The 19,914-nt window shown below is 42.5% G+C and overlaps 1 protein-coding gene across 2 annotated transcripts in view; it reads right to left on the reverse strand.

The window, feature by feature from the left end:
• zgc:172282 (leucine-rich repeat and fibronectin type III domain-containing protein 1-like protein) overlaps positions 1–19,914 on the reverse strand; it is a 266,543-nt gene that overhangs the window by 28,396 nt on the left and 218,233 nt on the right. For both annotated transcript variants that reach the window (XM_049577151.1, XM_049577150.1), the window contains one exon: positions 8,398–9,047. In XM_049577151.1, the coding sequence (XP_049433108.1) occupies positions 8,398–9,047 (650 nt within the window). The remainder of the gene's footprint in view (positions 1–8,397; positions 9,048–19,914) is intronic.

Raw genomic sequence — 19,914 nt, forward strand, 5'->3', positions numbered from 1 at the left:
TTCGACACTATGGGGCCGCCTGTCGTCTGCTGCTGGAGGCGTCCAAGAGACAGAGAGAGAGAACGAGAGCCGGGATGGAGAGAAAGAGAGAGAGGGAAGGAAACGGAGCCAGAAACAGCAAAAGAGTGTGAGAGAGACATGGAGAGAAACAGTGAGAACCAGAGAAAAACACTGACACAGATGCAGCAAAACAGCACCGAAAGATGGGAGGAGGGGGGAGGAGGCGCGAGAGAGAGGAAGCAAAAATGTCAGGAGAGTCAGAAAGCTGGTGAGGAAGAAAGACGAGAGAAAGTGACAGAGGGAGCTTGAGAAACACAGCAGGAGGGGGGACAGAGAGAGAGGGAGATTCTGAGAGATGAATTCAGAGAGACAGACGGCAGTGAAGAATGAGGCCGGGCATACGGGATGACACTGAAAGGAGTGATGATAGATTAAAATACGCGGAGGACAGACAGGCTACAGGGTCATGGATGGGCCATGGGGAGAACACACACTTGGACTTCACACGGAGTTGCGCACACACATCCTTGTCTTATCCTCGACTATTTTTCTATCTGGACTAACCTTGTGGGAGCATTTGCACTGGCTCAAGGCGGTTAAACCTTGTACATAACAACACACAAATGCATGCACAGACCTGCGGGGATTTGGTAGCTGAGCTTTTACACACACACTCACAAGCACTTGTTTTCGTCACTGTGAGGACATCGCATTGACTTACATTCTTACCCAAAGGCTTGCCCTAAAATGAATACAAATGTGAGTCTTAACCCCTTAAAATAATGGTTTACCTTGTGGGGACGTGACTTTTGTTCCAACAATGCTGTTAATACATCACACACACTCACACACGTTCAATGTTAAGTCGCTTGTTCTTGAACTTGTAGCACTTTGCTCGGCATAATCATAAAATGTTTGTGTCAAGCATGTAATTACTGATAATCTTGATATAAAACTCCTCTCTTCAGGTTAAAGAGCTACTTCTGATGCTGAATCATGCAGCATCCTGTCACGAGCTGGATCTCAAGCTCCGGGGTGAAACTATGAGAGCCGAAATGTTCTCTGCTGCATATTTGTTCATTGATTTATTTATCCAACTGTCTGAACAAGGCTCAGATTTCTTTTTAAGTCTCTGTTAATACAATACTCCCCATATGTATGTTATTGGTTGCTGTATTCACGCCTGATTCTCTCTTGGTACGACTGTACTGTAAATGATGAGTAGGGTTAAGTACATTTGAAGTGATACCGGTACCACTTCTGGGACCTTGAATTCCTTACTGGTACTAAAGGATACCTTTTTTGGTACTTTCTGTCTGTCTGCTTGTTATGTGCCCAAGTGTGTGTATGTGTGTCTGTTCATCTAGCAGTGATACTGGGCTATTACTGTACCAAAAAAACGAAATAGACCAGGTGCTGAAATTATTGTAGCAGGTTGGTCCTACAGGTGTTCTCTGGGAAGCCAACATAGCCACGGCCAGCTTCAGGGTGCCTTCAACACCTGTCGAAACCTGGCAGCTCCATAGATCTGTGGATTGAGGGTGCTTCTGGGCACTTGAGCCTCTTGTATAAACTTGGTGTTCTCACCCAGATGGGCTCTCAGGTATTGGCATTTGTCACTGATGGATTTAACTCGAATCGGTCGGTACCCTTAAAAGTACCCAGTTTGTTTTCGATAGTTTTGGGATGTTCACTGGGAAGCCGATGGAGCCACAGCCGGCTTCGGGGTGCCTTCAGTTCCTGTCAGAATTTGAACCTGGCAGCTCCACAGATCTGTTTCTGGTCTCGGAGCTCTGTGGCTGGTTTCCAGGCTTGAGGGTGCTTCTGGGCACTTTAGCCTTTTGTCTAAACATGGTGTTCTCACCTAGATGCGGTCTCAGGTATTGGCATTTGGTACCGATGGATTTAACTTGAATCGATATTTAGTAGTACTGATGCAAATTGGTTGGTACCCTTAAAAGTACAGAGTTTGGTAGCTAGCCCAAATGATACGGGAAAAAAAATCCACAGTGCTTTTGCTGGGCAAAAAAGGCAATAAAAGGTTCAGGAGGCAATGATAAGCTGAGCCAGATAAATGAGTATCTCCTGAAGTTGTTGTCTTTTCCTGCTTGCTGAGCCAAGGCAGGGGGATACAGTAGAAAGGGAAAGACAGACTTTCACAAAAAAAGAAGAAGATTAACACATAACTCATGGCGATACACACTTGATTTGTCTAACTTTTCGTTAAACTTTGAAATGTGTTTTTGTAGAGTGACAGCTTTGTCTCTGTTTGTATTTCCAACATCAGTTTAGGAAGGGATCCCTTTAGCACCAGTAGGAATGGTTACAGAAACTAACTTTTTCAATTCAATGTCTCTTGAGTTAAGATGCTTGAAAATGAAACACGAACCCATCAGAGGCAAAATTCCAATTTCTTATCATGTAATTTTCAGGAGACAGGAGAAAAAACTTTCAAGAAGCACATTTAAAAATAATATTTAACAGATTCTAAAACAAATTCAGAGTTAAGTATCCACTTCATACATAGTATGAATGTTAACACAACAGTCTATGAAAAGCAAACAAACAAAAGGAGAACTATCACCCACAATGTGCCTATTTTTTCATGTTGGGTTACATATTTGACAACTGTGGGCCTTTAATGGGGCCTCACTGTGTATCTGTCAGTTGCTCTGTTCCTCAGGCGCTCTGACTCACTGCGGCTCTCTCTCTGATCAGATCAATGTTGCCTTTCTCTGCAATGCAGCAACCAGTGAAACACATCACAGACACAGCTACACCCTGAGAAACCCCAACAGCCTCTGTACAAACACATGAGTATTATCCCTCATTGTAGGTTGCCCTCAAAGTGCCAACAATCCTGGAATCAAAGAGAGGAAACAAAGAACACAAAGGCCAGGGGTAACTTGTTCCTCCTGGGTGAAGTGTCAAAATGAAAACTCTAATAATTGCTTTTTTTGTGTGTGTGTCTGTCGTGTCGCAGTCTGGGATGCTCTTTGGAAGCTCCTTTGAGTGACACACTTCAGTCAGTGAAGGTTGAGATGAGGTTAACGCTGTTAATTAGGCCTATTGGGGAAATGTTTGAGTTTGTGCATATGGTGGCACCTCAGTTCTACAACAAAATAGAAATTCCAGCCTGTTACAGCCCTAATGAGCACTCCTCAACTCCAACGCTTTGTAAGTCCAATTTGGCCAACAACCTCTCAGAACAACAAACTTCCCCTCATATAGCTTCAGAGGTGAGAAAAACAACCAGAAAACCACTTGTCTCACTATGATGTCTTGAGCCTGTTCATTTCTGGAATAGCCTATTAATTAGTGTGGCACTTGGCACCATCTAAATCTAAAGTCTTTTTTATCATACAATAATAATTACAGACTGTGATGTGAGCACGTTTAATTTGCTCTAAACGTCTGACCGACTACCGATCCAGCAGGGTTCACAAAGGTGAAAACTTTCCCTGAACTTGCTGGCTAAGCTGCTGCGCTTTGCAAAGATCTCTCGTCTCCTCCCCACTATCAACGTGAGGCTCAATGACACCTCATTTCAACCCATTCAGAGAGGCCAATTGAATGACATATCAGCCGCTGATAAAGTATTTCGACTCAGCTGTTTAAGCCACTCATGTGAAATGGTGTCTCCATTTATTCATTCTAATGAAACCCCCATTTCCTGAGTGGATTAGTGTTAAAGGGGAAGTGCAATGGAGTGGGCTTAGCACAGGGAAAATCTACCCGAAAAGAAAATTCACATGCTCTTGTGGATTCCTATTATTATAGCACTATTGAGCATTTTAAGCGATCTTTGTGAGCATGTGCAAGTCACTTCAAAAGTTTGAATCGAGAGAATCGGGGCCTGATCACATAAAACGTGGGTTTTATCTAATAGCCTCTGCTGTTAATGACTGAGTTACATAAAAGCAATTATCCATCAGTTTCTTGCACGTTAAGGACAAAGTATATCACATTGTAAGCGTGCAGCACTGTGCTTCCACTGTTATTCTCAATACTGCGGATGCACAGTGACAATTCTAAATAAATTATTACATTTTTATTCTTGGAAAATTGCCTCTGTACCTCTCTGTTTCTCAACTGTCTACCAGCTATCTGACAGCTATTTTCTGTCAGTAGCCTCTACCGTGGAAACTAAAAATGCTTCATTCAAGCTGGCACAAGAGGTTGATCCACGAGCAGACAGGAAAGGTGAATGATCAAGAGACAGTGAATGGAAGCCTAAAGCTTGACTAATACTTACAGACTTGAAGCTGAAAATTAACCGACTTTAGGACAACCAGGTGAGTTGTGAGTGTACTGAACTTTAGCCTGTCATTCACATTTATTGGAACATCCTCAGAAAGTAGTTTTTGGCACCAGCACAAACTTGGGTTTACTAATTTGTAGGTGTCAGAGAGGTTTTTTCACAAATATTGGACATGCTGTTCAAGGTCTTTAAGTCTTCCTTTGGTGTGGACGTCCCTTTATAACAAATCATAAAAACATTTTGTCAATGTTTTCTTGCTTTTTCCTTCTTTTTTTCTACCTTAAGCATTTGTAATCATTGTGAAGACGAGGGTTGGGCATCGGGAATGGGCATATGGAAATGTCATCGCGATGGACGATAGCATTGTTGTGGTGGAGGGAGCTTTATGCATTACAGTAGCACATTTGTCAGGATTGAGAAAGGAGACATAAGGACAGAGCGCAGTGTGTGAGTGTGTTTGAGTGTGTGTGTTTTTAGAGAGTGAGTGACAGAGAGGGGAGGACAAGGTGAATTATTGCAAGCAATGTTTCTGTGTGTTATTAATAACTTAGGCTACTCGGGTTGCTGCTTTGTCACTTTTTGACCCATCCACTGGAATCTGTGATATTTATGTACAAGTTAAAGGAGCTATATGTAAGAAATCTAAAGCACATAGTCGTAAAATCATCCTAATATGTCACAGAGACTAAGGAATAATGTTCATATAACATACTGATCTCACCGACAACAATAGTACAGCCAGAATATTTGCATCTAAAAAATTTTTTTGCAGTCCACAAATCAGGTTTATGTTTTGAATTTGTGTTTTGGCCTGTTGCGCCACCCACCGCCGTCTGCCAGTCATGCTGTCATTAGAGTCTCAGCATCAGTTAAAGTTACGACTGAGCTACAGCAGCATGGCAAGCAGCATTAGCAGTGTCCCGGTACATAACATTAGCAGCCGGCTCCTCCTCAGCTGTATCCCGGCAGCAGCGTTAGCAGCAGAGAAGCCGGACTTGCTCGAACGGTCCACTGGAAAACCGAAGATCAAGGACGCGGTGACACGGCCATGCCACGGCAGCCGCCCGTGGGCAAACAAATCAGTCTCCAGCGTACCGCTGTCCAGCATCCTCAAATCTGTAGGGGAGGGGGGGCGGACACGACTCGCGGCAGTATTTTGAATTTGAGTGCAGTAATCATTTTGGCCACATTCTTACATACAGTGCCTTTTAATTAAAAAGAAACCAGAAATTAGCAGGGAGTGGCATTGATCAGTGGTGGTAGCAAATATCCACGATAGTGGCAACAAAAGCCCTGTTTCCACCAAGCAGTACGGTACGGTACTTCGTACGTTTTTTTTCCGTTTCCACTGTGAAAAGTTGTGGATGGTACCAATGGAACTGTTCTGTACTGTCCCCATTTTTGGTCCCCCCTCTGTTGGGGTACCTAGCACACAGATCTGGTACTAAAAGGTGGAGCTGTGAACACTGTAGTCTGTTGATTGGTCAATAGCGGACAGTCACTCTGCTCAGGGCTGGTTTAAGGCTCATGTAACCACTGTTCATACTGTGGAGAGTTTTACATATATAAGTAAACTGTAACTATAAAATGAAAGGATAGCTTGCAGCATAATGTATTTCTCTGGGCTGACTGCCGGCCATTACTTACTTTTTAATGTTTCTCTTGGATGACACAGACTTTTAGTAATGAGTGGATCTTCAAGCGATTGAATATATATATATTAATTTTGACCAGATTATTTGAACTGCATATATTGTAATCCTTACTCTGAGAAAAAGAAAAAGTGTTGCAGAGTGTCATTCCTGTTGGCTCTGGCAACACTAAACCCCAGAGCTTGCCTTAAGGACTAAATGCACAAAACTGGTAATTTTAAATAACCCATCAACACTGCAGCTGCTCTTTTTTTTTTGAAAATGTCAACGTCCAGCCCTGTTTTGTGGATGATAAATGAGGTGCAGACTGACAAAGGAGGAAATACAGTGAGTGCTGGATGGAGCAGTGAGTGACAACAACCCTGCCCACATGAAAGAGTACTGTCTGTGGGGGAAATGCTAAAAGGATCTAGGGTCTAGGTACCATGTCTGAAGGGTTACTTTTGGTTCCAAAGGTACCATACTGAAAGTGTTTGGTGGAAACAGGCTTATTTAGTCGCTAAAATAGGTACAAATTTGCCCATCCGGCAGCTTGTAGTTCACCTGTTAGATAAATCAGAATTGTTACTGTTTAAGCACGCAATTTTATGCCATTAGCACCAACGCAAACATGCATGCACCCTGGTGCTGTTGTGGATGGATGGACAGATGAGGGCTTTTAAGTTACGATGTTTGGCTTATTAGTCAGTGACCCAACCCATGTGAAGACCTTTGTAAATACTCTGTATGACTATAATTTAAAGTACTTGCTGAGTGCTTTTCCTGTTTACTGCTATCACTGGTTAGCCCCTTACCCCCAACACTTAGCTTTTACTGGTCATGCTGATTATCTTGCTCCACTACCACAATGCTCTCTCCTTACAGCTTCTTATATCACGGCATGTACATTAACAATAGTTCCATCAGTTGCCTTGTGCATTATGTACACTATATTCCCTCTAAGTTCTCTGTGTCTGCTGGATTTGGCTTTGTTATCCCTTGGGGGGTTCGATTATGCTGCTGCTGAATCTAAAGCAAGTTGCTTGGATTTATACTGAGAACACCCTGGGGGGCAAAATCTGAACTGTGAGTGTATACAGCTGTCTAAACATGCATACATATACTGTAGTAAAGGGTTAGCTTTATGGAGAGAGTGCCTGAACAGCTTACAGTGATGTCAAAATGCATGTTAACTGATTTTTATTTTATTTTATTTTATTTTTTATTAGGGAAGTTAAGAAAAAATAAATAAATAGAATATTCACAGAGTAGACACTTATCAGAGCGTGTAAGCTAATGTGTGATGCTTGTTGCTTTTGTAAGCCCCTTCAGAGACTTTACAGCATCTTTTACACTGTGTAACAACTTTTTTGTTCTGCCAAGAAAGGCACACAGATGTGATAAAGACTGCAAAAAAATTGCGCATTTTAAGTTCTCACGACGGCATTTTTTATAAAGGGGGAATTAGGGTCTTGGATTTCTTCCAATTTGGTATTGAACTTTAGCCGACTTTCAATGGCTTCAAATCTGCACTGAAGTAACTTTCCTTCTTCACTCTTTAGTGCTCTGGTTGTGTCATTCTTAATGGCAAACAAGCCTTCTTGGGGTGCTTAAAGTCTAATAGTTTGTAGCACCCTAATGGAGGACACATAAGGAGCGCCAACTGGAATAATGTTAGCTGAGGTGCGATGGGTGATCCCACCTGCATTACTAAATCCCTCTTTCCTCTAACTCCAACTCCCAAAGATTTCTTAAGCCACCGACACAGTCTTGCTATGCATGAGAAAAAAGGCCCAAAAAGTGCTGTTTCATAGCATCTTGTATAACTCACTAAGGCAAACAAAATAAACTCTGTCGTTTCTTTAACTTCTTAACAGATTTGATGCCTTTGAGTTAACGTCCTACCTACCATGTATCCTCCGTTGTTAAGAAATAAGGCTTGGTAATTGACAACAGCAGAAAACAAATATCAACGAGCTTGGATGATGTGATGTTATAGGTTAATTCCACTCCACCGTAGGGAGGTAAATTCAGAGTTTTTTGTTTCATGAGATGAAAAACCATAAAACCTTTCTAATACGGAGTGAGAGATACTGTCATCTGTTTTGTCAGCAGAGTTAACTACAACGTCAGATGCTACCCCAGCTCTACAGATAAAACATTTGTTTCCCCCTCTGTCTCTCTTACTAGTATCCTCCCAATCCATGAGGATGGCATCTCTCTTATTCATTCTCTCATTCACACTCACTCAGTTTCTCACTGTTCCACTCTCCGTTATTATCTTGCTCAATTTCACACCCTCAATTGCACATTGTCTATTTCTCATCCTCCATCTCTTTCTGTTGGACTGTATTTTTTTTTTTTTTTTGCTCTCTCTGCTTGGTAATTCCCTGCTCTTCCTACGTCAACTTCTTTTTGTATTTCTTTCCACCTCTCTGCAATACTTCCTTCTTGCTCTGCTGCTCGCCTCCTCTGTGTCTATCTCCATATCTGTCTCTCCACTACCTGCCAGTTCCTTGGGGGAGGTGGGCTCTTTGGCGACAGATGGTGGTCTGCTTTTCATCTCAATGGCCACCCTGGAGGAGAAGCGGGCCTTGGTGGGCGAGAGCAACTCCTCATTGGCCAAGGAGTCAGTCCTTGTCATTATGCTCCGTCCACTGCTCTCCTCCTCGACCAATGCCACAGTGTCTCTCAGAGTGTTGCTAGGCGACATGGCCCTGGACGGCGGCAGTGCTTGGTCGTCCTGACTGTCAGGCATTTTTGAGGCAGAGCGAGGGAGAACTTGGACCTGTCCGCCTCCTCCTTGTCCATTGCTCTGTGGTCTTGGCGCTGTCGCCGCGATGGCTGCTTTTCCGTGGCCTGCCCCTTGGTGGCTGTAAACCTTGTATCGTATCATTAAGATGATAATAAAAACCAGCACAGAGGCAACAATAATCCCTCCAATGATGATGATCATTGTGCCACCCAGGAAGTGGCTGTGCAATGCTTGGCACTGGCTGAACTCTGTGTCTGTGGTGAATGACAGACAGCCCAGAGGACGGGTTGCGGTCAGTGATGTGATGACATCATCAAACACAGCCAGGACGCAAAGGTCGTAGTTGCGTCCAGCGGCGAGGTCCCGAACCAGGAAATCATTGCTGGTGGATGGAATCATCCTGCCAAAGCAAAGAGAAAACAAACAGAGATGTGATGACAGGGAATTTATAAATTTAAACTAATTAATGAACAAACTTTATTTTATGGGTTTTATGGGTCCAACTTTTGAATAAGGTCCTAATTGTTATCAAGAGGTTTTCTGGTGATATAATTTGGTATTAATTACAGGAAAAGTAGAGACAGCATTCAACTGATACTCTTCTAATTCATTAATTCATATCAGTTGCTACCTTGACTGAGAGTCCTTTACTGTAGTCAGTGCCAGTGCAAGAATACCATTCAATATATGTTTTCCGTAAATGAAGTCCCAAATTACAGTCTTTTGAAGGAAGCTTCTTGGGAAATCATAGCGAAATTATGCGCCCATAAAATAAAGAGTAACCAGGAAAGGTGTACAATATATCAGTTTTTTTAATCAGCCATAGAAAAGGACAAAGGATTGTAACACAAGTTACTTGAAGTGTAATACATACACACAGATGCATGAACACCTATGCAAATCTATCTTGGCAGACACATTTCATATGGAAAGGATTATACATAAAATAGATGTCTTAACCAAATTCCAGATAAATAAATACAAAAAAAAGTTATTCCAGTCTTAAGGCTCATTTATACTCCATTTATATGTTAATTTCTAATAGAGGCAGCATCGTCAGTCTGTGAGGCCATGAACTACACTGCAACATGTGGACAGACAACTCTTTTCGCTGTACTACAGATTCATCCTTTATGCTATTTTTAAAATGTCTTTGTTGTGTCCTGTGGTTGTGTCTTGCTTGAACTGCACCCACAATTTCCAGTGGTTCTCCTCAATTTTTTCGGTATCTGTATGCTTCCAGAAAATGTGTACAAATACGTATGACATTAATGCAGAGCACAGACAGAAGGCGATGTCCATGTCCATATATGTCTCTGAGGTTGAGCATAAAGGAGCCCTTAAAGAGTAGCTTTAGCACCAGGCTGAGGAGCAGCGTGTTGGTGCCCTCTCTGTTTGAAAGCTTCACCTCTGACCACAGCCAACAGTGATGTCACTGGAGTCCTGGCATCCACCTGTACTTCACTGTGGCAAGGTCAAAAGTTAAACCCCTGGAGGTCAGCATAGGTCTGATTTCCAGGGGCTGTTAAGTTAGTGTTTAAAGATATATATATGTTGTGTGTAAGTGAAAGGGAAGCGGTATGGTCATCATGTGACCTGCCACATTATGTCACAATACTCTCAATGACATTGCACAGTGGAGCTACTCTCACAGAAGCTGCACTGACGAACGCAACTGGAATCAGAGAGCCAAAATATCTGCCAACACAAACCTGTGCTGTCCAATTCTGTGTGTCCATTCACCACCACACTGTACCAATCAAACAAGCAAGGCAGAGTCATACAACAACAACAAAAAAAGAATCCTTTCCCAAAATGACTTACGATGCTTGTATTGCTCGCCTGTATTCTGTTGTGTGCTATTATATGAAAGCTGCAGCGGTGACACATGCACCATCATCATACATTTCCATGCGGTGCCGCCTGTGGCACAACAGCCACCTCATCGTTCTTATTTCCCCACAGAGTTAGAATTCATAAGCCTGTGATCTGACAAACGGCTCACACAGATCCATCCCCCACAGCTGCAGAAATCACTATCCTCTGATTAAACGCATTCCTGATTCTTACCATTGTCGACTTCTATCTCGGTCTTTCCTGAGGTAAATACCATAGTTCTAGTTTTTCCTTGGCAGCAGGCTTTCCTGAGGGAAATCCAAGGGAGAAAAAAAAAAACTCACCCAGGTAAACAGGAGCAATGGTTTTGCTCTGCTTATCTTAGTTTTGCTCTCTGCTTGTCTCTCTGCTTTCTCTAGGGGTCTTCACTAGTGGAATTGTCACCCCTATGTCATTGCTACATTTTTATCTAAATCATATTTCACTTCTGCTTCATTCACATTTTCCCCTATGTACTGTAAGTCTTTCAGCCTGTGCCCATTCCTCCCCCATAAATGTATTTCCACCTCTGCACAAAGACAGACAAGCTTTGCAATATCGTCAGAGTGAAATAGAACCGATGGGAGGCTAGCGTGTTTGTGTGTGTTTGTGAAAGCCAGTGGGCAGCAGGGTATTGGCTGGCCCAGTCTCAGTGCCAAGCTCATCGATGGCATTGAACCACCACCAGGAAGTATATCTTGGCAGATAGCTCTGTGCGTGTGTTTCTGTGTGTGTGTGTGTGTGTGTGTATGTGTGTGACCTTGTGTGGCTGTGAAGTCTGGTGTGAAAGGATCCCCGGACTGAGTTCTTAATAGGAATCGAACCAGGAAACTTTAACGGTCCTGATGTCTTGCCAAAGGGTAACAGCATGATTTGAGATCAGAGCTGGGCTGGGGTTCCTGAAAGCAATTTCAAAAGGGGGACTAAGAGGAGAAAATATATACAGTACAGGCCAAAAGTTTGGACACACCTTCTCATTCAATGTGTTTTCTTTATTTTCATGACTATTTACATTGTAGATTCTCACTGAAGGCATCAAAACTATGAATGGACACATGTGGAGTTATGTACTTAACAAAAAAAGGTGAAATAACTGAAAACATGTTTTATATTCTAGTTTCTTCAAAATAGCCACCCTTTGCTCTGATTACTGCTTTGCACACTCTTGGCATTCTCTCCATGAGCTTCAAGAGGTAGTCACCTGAAATGGTTTTCCAACAGTCTTGAAGGAGTTCCCAGAGGTGTTTAGCACTTGTTGGCCCCTTTGCCTTCACTCTGCGGTCCAGCTCACCCCAAACCATCTCGATTGGGTTCAGGTCCGGTGACTGTGGAGGCCAGGTCATCTGCCGCAGCACTCCATCACTCTCCTTCTTGGTCAAATAGCCCTTACACAGCCTGGAGGTGTGTTTGGGGTCATTGTCCTGTTGAAAAATAAATGATCGTCCAACTAAGCAAACCGGATGGGATGGCATGTCGCTGCAGGATGCTGTGGTAGCCATGCTGGTTCAGTGTGCCTTCAATTTTGAATAAATCCCCAACAGTGTCACCAGCAAAACACCCCCACACCATCACACCTCCTCCTCCATGCTTCACAGTGGGAACCAGGCATGTGGAATCCATCCGTTCACCTTTTCTGCGTCTCACAAAGACACGGCGGTTGGAACCAAAGATCTCAAATTTGGACTCATCAGACCAAAGCACAGATTTCCACTGGTCTAATGTCCATTCCTTATGTTTCTTGGCCCAAACAAATCTCTTCTGCTTGTTGCCTCTCCTTAGCAGTGGTTTCCTAGCAGCTATTTGACCATGAAGGCCTGATTCGCGCAGTCTCCTCTTAACAGTTGTTCTAGAGATGGGTCTGCTGCTCTGGCATTCATCTGGTCTCTGATCTGAGCTGCTGTTAACTTGCGATTTCTGAGGCTGGTGCCTCGGATGAACTTGTCCTCAGAAGCAGAGGTGACTCTTGGTCTTCCTTTCCTGGGTCGGTCCTCATGTGTGCCAGTTTTGTTGTAGCGCTTGATGGTTTTTGCGACTCCACTTGGGGACACATTTAAAGTTTTTGCAATTTTCCGGACTGACTGACCTTCATTTCTTAAAGTAATGATGGCCACTGGTTTTTCTTTAGTTAGCTGATTGGTTCTTGCCATAATATGAATTTTAACAGTTGTCCAATAGGGCTGTCGGCTGTGTATTAACCTGACTTCTGCACAACACAACTGATGGTCCTAACCCCATTGATAAAGCAGGAAATTCCACTAATTAACCCTGATAAGGCACACCTGTGAAGTGGAAACCATTTCAGGTGACTACCTCTTGAAGCTCATGGAGAGAATGCCAAGAGTGTGCAAAGCAGTAATCAGAGCAAAGGGTGGCTATTTTGAAGAAACTAGAATATAAAACATGTTTTCAGTTATTTCACCTTTTTTTGTTAAGTACATAACTCCACATGTGTTCATTCATAGTTTTGATGCCTTCAGTGAGAATCTACAATGTAAATAGTCATGAAAATAAAGAAAACGCATTGAATGAGAAGGTGTGTCCAAACTTTTGGCCTGTACTGTATATTCATAGAAAACAGGGCCTGTGTCCACTTTATTTCACGTCAAAAAACTACTGACTGGGAAGTCTCATAAGTGAGTAAGTCATAGCTTATTAGATGGAAAACAGCGCGTCCTACAGTGAAATCTGCAAAGCACATGAGCCTCTAATCTATCTGCAGTCCGGCACATTATTTTCCATTTTAACAAGTTACTTATTGCTTAAGTGTACATGATATTCCTGCTGTGAAAATATGAGTTGTGATTGTCACGATGCAAAGTGAGGTGTGTAAAAGTCTCCCTCAGAGCACAGTCAGCTGACTCAAAACACATTATGTAAAAGTCGTGACTGACTCTAATTAAATTGTTATGGAGACAAAGGGAGCAGCCTTCAACGTGACTACATCACCTCCGATGCTAACAGTGTATCAGTCTTCTCAATACCCACACAGCTGTAGGCAGGTAGCCTAATACAGATTTTCAAGTGACAGGTATTCATTTTAAGTACGGTTTGAATCTTAGAATGAGCATATAGTGACAACACCTTGAGGTGCGAGGTACAATTCCTTTAAAATGAACTAAGCAGAAATGATGTGATCCCACTGCCATCAATTCAAAAAGTGAGAACCCGTCAGACAGGGTAGTGTAAGGTATTGTTTTGCCAATATGTGACAACAGAACTAATGAAGGAGCTGTGGTGTGCAGTCCACTATACTCTCAGCCAGTCCTTGACTTTTCCACTGTGTTGTGAATTGCTGTCAGTTGGCTTCGTTCCAGTGAGCTCTTTGTCATAGTGATTTGATTTTTTTTTTTTTTATTATATTTCATAATGACTACACCACAATGAAGACAATATGACAGTTAGATCCTTTTGTGGGCACAGAATCATACACAAAAGGGAACTAGGTCTATTAATGTAATTAAGGTAAATTGCCTGACTAACAGCAAAATGCATCAGGAAAGGATGCAACGCGTCATGGAGGCGGGGTGGTGCAGGGATTTTTACCTGCCGCACAGACTCTGTCTTTGTAGCATGTGGTTGTGTGCCAGCTGCACTGAGTGCATATTGAGTTCTGCCAATAGGTAATGCAGTTGGTTACACAGGGTTTGGACGTGTATGCTACATTAACTGGTACTGAATTAATTAACTGAATCGTTTTCAACTAATAAATCAGTTTTCAACTGATTTATTTTAATGTGAAATCTAAAACCACTCACAAGGTTGCTGTGCTGCATCACTTTGCCTCTGTCACTCTGAGGTATTCATTTTCATCACTTTAAAAGTGACTGTACTTGTTTTTTAAGCAGTTCCATGTAGTTTTTATCTGTTTATTGCCACAGAGCTGCACACAGAAAAAAGGACCGGCGTGAAAGTAGTGTATGCCGTGCGATGCCCATTCAGGCAAGCGTGGCTTCCGTAGTCAGTGCAGCAGCTTCAGTCTTCTGCTACAGCAGACGGTCGTACCACGCCCATGCCCCATGTATTTGGGCCATAAGGATGCACAACTTAATGTGAGTCACCCATCTATTTGCAGATTAATTCAAAGTGCAATGACAAACAGCCTAATATAACGTTAAAAATGAATGATACAACTGGAATCTGGGTGAAGTCATGCTTTTTTTAATATAACATGGCACATGGCTTCCCAGAAAATACAACATATTATAAATGAGTATTCATCAGTAGTAGTAGGTATGCATCTCATCTCGTCACCTCGCTCACATTGGCCACGAGTCTCTACTCTTGGTATAAATCTGCACACCCGACACACCACTGGACTCAATCAGATGTCAGTTCATAAATATCTAGTATGTTATCAGTGAAGCAGCTCAGATCAATCTAAGCCAACCAGATTGGGTGAGACTGAATCAGTGAACCCCTTCACACTACCAAGATAATCTTTGCCAATCATCACCATCGCCTCCAAATGCAATCTCTCCTGTGAGTGTCAAGAGGGGCAAATCTGGTGGAAATCAGTGTGGAAAATCCCCTGGTGTGTCCCCCAGCCTGTAGGTGCTGTCTTCTTAATAGGAAGCAAACCGGGAAACTTCCACTGCCCCGAGGCTTTGCTAAAAGGCAGCTGCATATGAACCAAGAAGTGAGTGAGTAGGATGAGGTAGAGGAAATTCTTGGTTGGGGGGGGGGTCTTATACCACACCACCGGCCTTGTTAAACTTGAAGGACTAAATGCTGTGCAAAAAATTGGATGCTTTAATGCTGTGAAAGGATTTCTCCCCCTTTAGGCTAAAGAGAATGTGACACAGTGTTGCTCTGACTCATGTCGGGGTCGGTTGCAAACCTAAAAGTGCGGCACAGGGTCATGGCCTCTCTCTTTCCGTGCAGTAGTTCAAGTCTCTGTCTGCTAGGGATGACTGGTCGGTGCAGTCTGATAAAGCTGGACTGGCTCTGTCTCCAAGGTAACCAAGGTTATGTGAAATACGCTGATATCTGTTAAAGATGCAACAGGATTCCCTGGCTCCCCTCATGACCTAACTCAGGGGTCAGCAACCTTAACTAACAAAAGGGCCTTTTTTGGCCAACAAAGGGAAAAAAATCTGTCTGGAGCCGCAAGACATATTTGAGCCTCATGATGAAAGTAACACAGCATTTTAAGTCAAATTTAGCCTATCAGCATAACTAATATATCTAGATGAGCATTCATTAATGAGTTTAAGAACAAGGTGACTATTCTGCAGTGGGCTATTAGTCATCATTTGGTACTTTAACGTTGCAGCATTGCCAATGAAAACAAACTAATTTACCCACAAATGCTCAATTTTCCCCTGAGACTTTTCCCTTTTTTGATTTGGAATCCACAGCTAGCCCAGCAAGGAAGAGTTTAGACTACTGTAGCCAACACTAGTGATGTTTGTAGAGGAAATGGTGCCAGGCCAGACGGATGGCACACATTTTGTCAGCTAAAATTATCTTAAATCTGTGTATAGGCTACACATTTTTGCAGGTGAAGAATGTAAGAATCACTTCAAGCCGACAACAATAAGTGAAAATTAAGATGTTAAAAAAAATGGCAGCTATTGATTAACATATAATTTTCTGTCAAAGCCACAGGGAGCCACTGGAGAGGAGCTAAAGAGCCACAAGTAGCACTGGAGCTGCAGGTTGCCGACCCCTGGTCTAACTACATGGGGTATATATGCATCACGTTGTGTAGGCAGGGGGGAGCGGGGTTGTTTACCTGTTACATCGACTCCATCTTTGTAGCATGTGGTTAAGTTCCAGCGTCACTGTGTGTATGGAGTTTTGCCTGGTGATGATGAGGTTGGTTATGCAGGGTTTGTAAGCTAGGCTGTATTAACTGGTACTAATTAACTGGATCGTTGCAACTACAGGATGCATTGATTTGATTTATTTGAATGTGAAATCTAAAAACACTTACAAGGTTACTCTGAAAACAAACATTTTACATTGTTATGTTTCCTGGAAATCATAGCCAGTCCAGCCAGTAGCAAGTAGGCTATTAGTCATGGTCATTAACAGAAACTTTAGGCTCCAGTTTACAGGTTTGTGGGTGTGTTCGGGTTATTGATCAGCGCATATGTCTACAGATTGGGCAGATCACACTGGCCTGTTCTGACCCGTGCATCACCTTCTGTGGTCAGTGTAGCAGCCTCAGTTGATTAAAATGGACATCCGCTGTTATGGGCAATCATACAGCAGATGTGTCGCTCTACATCCATGTCTCATGTATGTTGGCCATCAGTATGCATTGGATGAGACCTTAGAGATAAAGCATTTAGCCACTTAAGGAAGCATAGTTTCTGGTGTAGGATCCAATACCAGATAGAATCTGTGTAAGGAAAAACCTACTATGGGCATGTAGTGAACCTCGTAGATCTAGCAAAGGGTGAAGTACTCCCAACTGAGAAAAACCCTCTGAAATAGCATGGCATGCAAAGTGATTCACTGTACTGCTTATCTCTAATTCTTCTTAATTAAGCTCCATTAAATGCTCCTACATCTGGGTCTCGAAAATTCTTCAATAATGAGTTAAACGGCTCTCAAGATTACCATCGTAAATGCAACTCATACATTTGTACATTTGTGCACATGTTTTTTTTAAATTATTTTATTTATTATTTCACCCAGGGTGACTTCAAAAAGGGTCAGTACAACCCCGGAGCAGTGAAGGATTTAACGCCTTGCTCGAGGACACTTAAACAGGCTGAGTTCTGACACAGGAGAATGAACATGGGCCTTTCACTGGAAGGATGCTTTTCTTATTCACCCCCCTCCGCTGCTGCCAGATGTACAAAAATGATTGTAGCAACTTCAATTATATCTAATGAAATCAGCATATGGCATTTAATTTGCTCACTGGCCGGCATCTGTTTGTGTTTTGTACATCCACAGTTATACAGATGTGGGAGGATTGAAGCGACATTTCCAACCGATCAATAATTAACTGTGGCTGGGAGTTTGGGGTCCTGTGCAAGTGTGTCATGACTTTTAAAAAAAGGGACAAGGACTGCTGGGCAAAGCAGAAATGGTTCAGCAAGCCCATTTGACACCGCAATCATACTGGATGATTTATTCAGTTAATGGGTTCAACCACGGACACACGCACGCTCACACACTCAGACAGAGTTAAACAGCTTAATGGATTCCTTTCCTCCACGATTTAGATTCGAAGACACACACAGCTGCTAAGCAAAACTAATGGTTTGTACGACTGCACGCACACCATACAAACAGATCAACAGTCAGTTATGCTTTGGCACTCCTCGGTTTATCCTCGCACCCACGGGCACACACGTACACACAAATGTGCACCCACACACAGCTAAAAGACGGCAAGACTCATTCAAATACACAAACAGATCAACTATCTCACTGTTTGAATTGAACAGATTAGCGCGCGCCATGTGATCTGGCTCTATGTACACATGCACAAAAATACAGCAAGCATGACAATAGCCTGATTAATGTGTTTAAATGATTGCATAAGCTGACAGCTCCTCAAAATAATCCCCTTTTTCCCCATTGTATTTATTTCTTTAACAAGCTGTTAACACACGATCACTAGAAAACGCTCTGCATGAGCACAAGCCATTGTTTTCCATCGGAGAGAGCAATCACACCAAACCTTGAGGCTCTGCTACTTTGGGCAAAGCACACCGCTCAGATTTTACATCTTGCGGCTGCAGTGAAAGTGCAGATGATTTAAACTTTAACCCCATTTGCTGCTGACCTTTTGTGTGTCTGCTCAGATATTGCTGACCATTTATCCTCTCTGTTTTTATCACAAATGTTAAAAACCTGGCTCAGGACTTGCAACAAAGGAGAGACTCCACACCTAAATGAAAGATACCAAAAGGAGCTTATTAAACTAAGCATAGCAGCTCGATAAAATATGGGAATATTGGCATCAGTCGTTTGAAGTATGTGTGGATGAGTGAAGTGAGGGTGGTAGAAATAAAGCAAAATAACCCAAACCAAACTGATCTACGGTAAAAGCCATGTGGAGTTTGTCTTGGCGGCTCAGCAAAAAGAGGAGGAACTCCTAGGACGGAGGCCAATTTATGTCTTTAGACCACTCCCCCTCCAGCTGCAGCCAGCCAACTCTGACGGACCTCTTGGCAATCTTAGACAGACAACTGGAGGGAACTAGAGAGCAGCAAATATGAGAGAGAGAGCTAGAAAGAGGCCTTCACATAATGTTTGAGTAAAATCCCTGTGATTGTGTTTGAGCTTTACCACTTCTTCATATTGTATATAATATGAGCAACCTTTCCCTTACCTTATTCTGGTGAATTGCTTCTTATGTTTTGCATATTTCCACCATCCAAATGTACTTTAATATTATGCTGTTCACATTGACTCTAGTAACCACACCATTCTCGTGTTTTTGCTGGGCCAGTCAAAAATGCTTTCATGGCCTTATACTCATGGCAGTTAGACATCTTCATCATGTAACAATTATGCCAATCTTCAAAATTTCAATACTTAAAATTAGGGTTACACGATTGCATTAAACTGAATTTCAACCCATCTTTCAAAATAACTTCCACAGACTTACAATTAGAGTTGTACTGACTATTTCAAAGATTGGAAACCTCTTTCATTACACCAACACTCAAATTCTAAATCAACATTCAAAAGCTGTGCAGCTTTATATTAGATTAATTCTGCACAGTTGCAGCTCCCATGCCAGAAACTAGTTCAGTTGTATTAGCAGGACATCCACTTGGTGAGGACACCCTATCCTGGTCAGGATAATCACCTGGCAGGGTGGTCAAGCAGCAGTTTAACAGCACTATAATTCAGATTTACTCATTAATTAAAGTTGACTTCATTTAAAAAAAAAAAACAAAAAAACTCTTTTTATCCAATAAATCACGTGATGGGACGGCTGTGGCTCACAGGTAGAGCGGGTCGTCCACCAATCGGAAGATCAGCGGTAGGATCCCCGGCTCCTCCAGTCCGCAGTATTGAAGTTGAAGTATCCTTGAGCAAGATACTGAACCCTAAATTGCTCCCAATGGCTGCTCCATTGGTGTGTGAGTGTGTTAAAAAAAAAAAAGTAGTACCAGTTGGCACCTTGTATGGTAGCCTCGGCCGCCAGTGTGTGAATGGGTGAATGTGACTCATAGTGTAAAAAGCACTTTGAGTGGTCAGATGACAAGAAAGCCACTATACAAATGCAGGTCCATTTACCATTATATAAATTGGGGATTTTGTGTAAGGATTTTTGAAGATTTCTTTTACAAATATATGACTACGGCTGTCAAAATAACATGTTATTTTAGATTAATTAATCACAGAAAAAATACGCTTTGCTGATTAATCTTTTTCCCTGGTGCCCTTTGACCCGATGTGTCACTGAAGGCCACAGT

This window comes from Epinephelus fuscoguttatus, linkage group LG5 (assembly GCF_011397635.1).
Source record: "Epinephelus fuscoguttatus linkage group LG5, E.fuscoguttatus.final_Chr_v1".
NCBI classification, from domain to species: Eukaryota; Metazoa; Chordata; class Actinopteri; order Perciformes; family Serranidae; genus Epinephelus; species Epinephelus fuscoguttatus.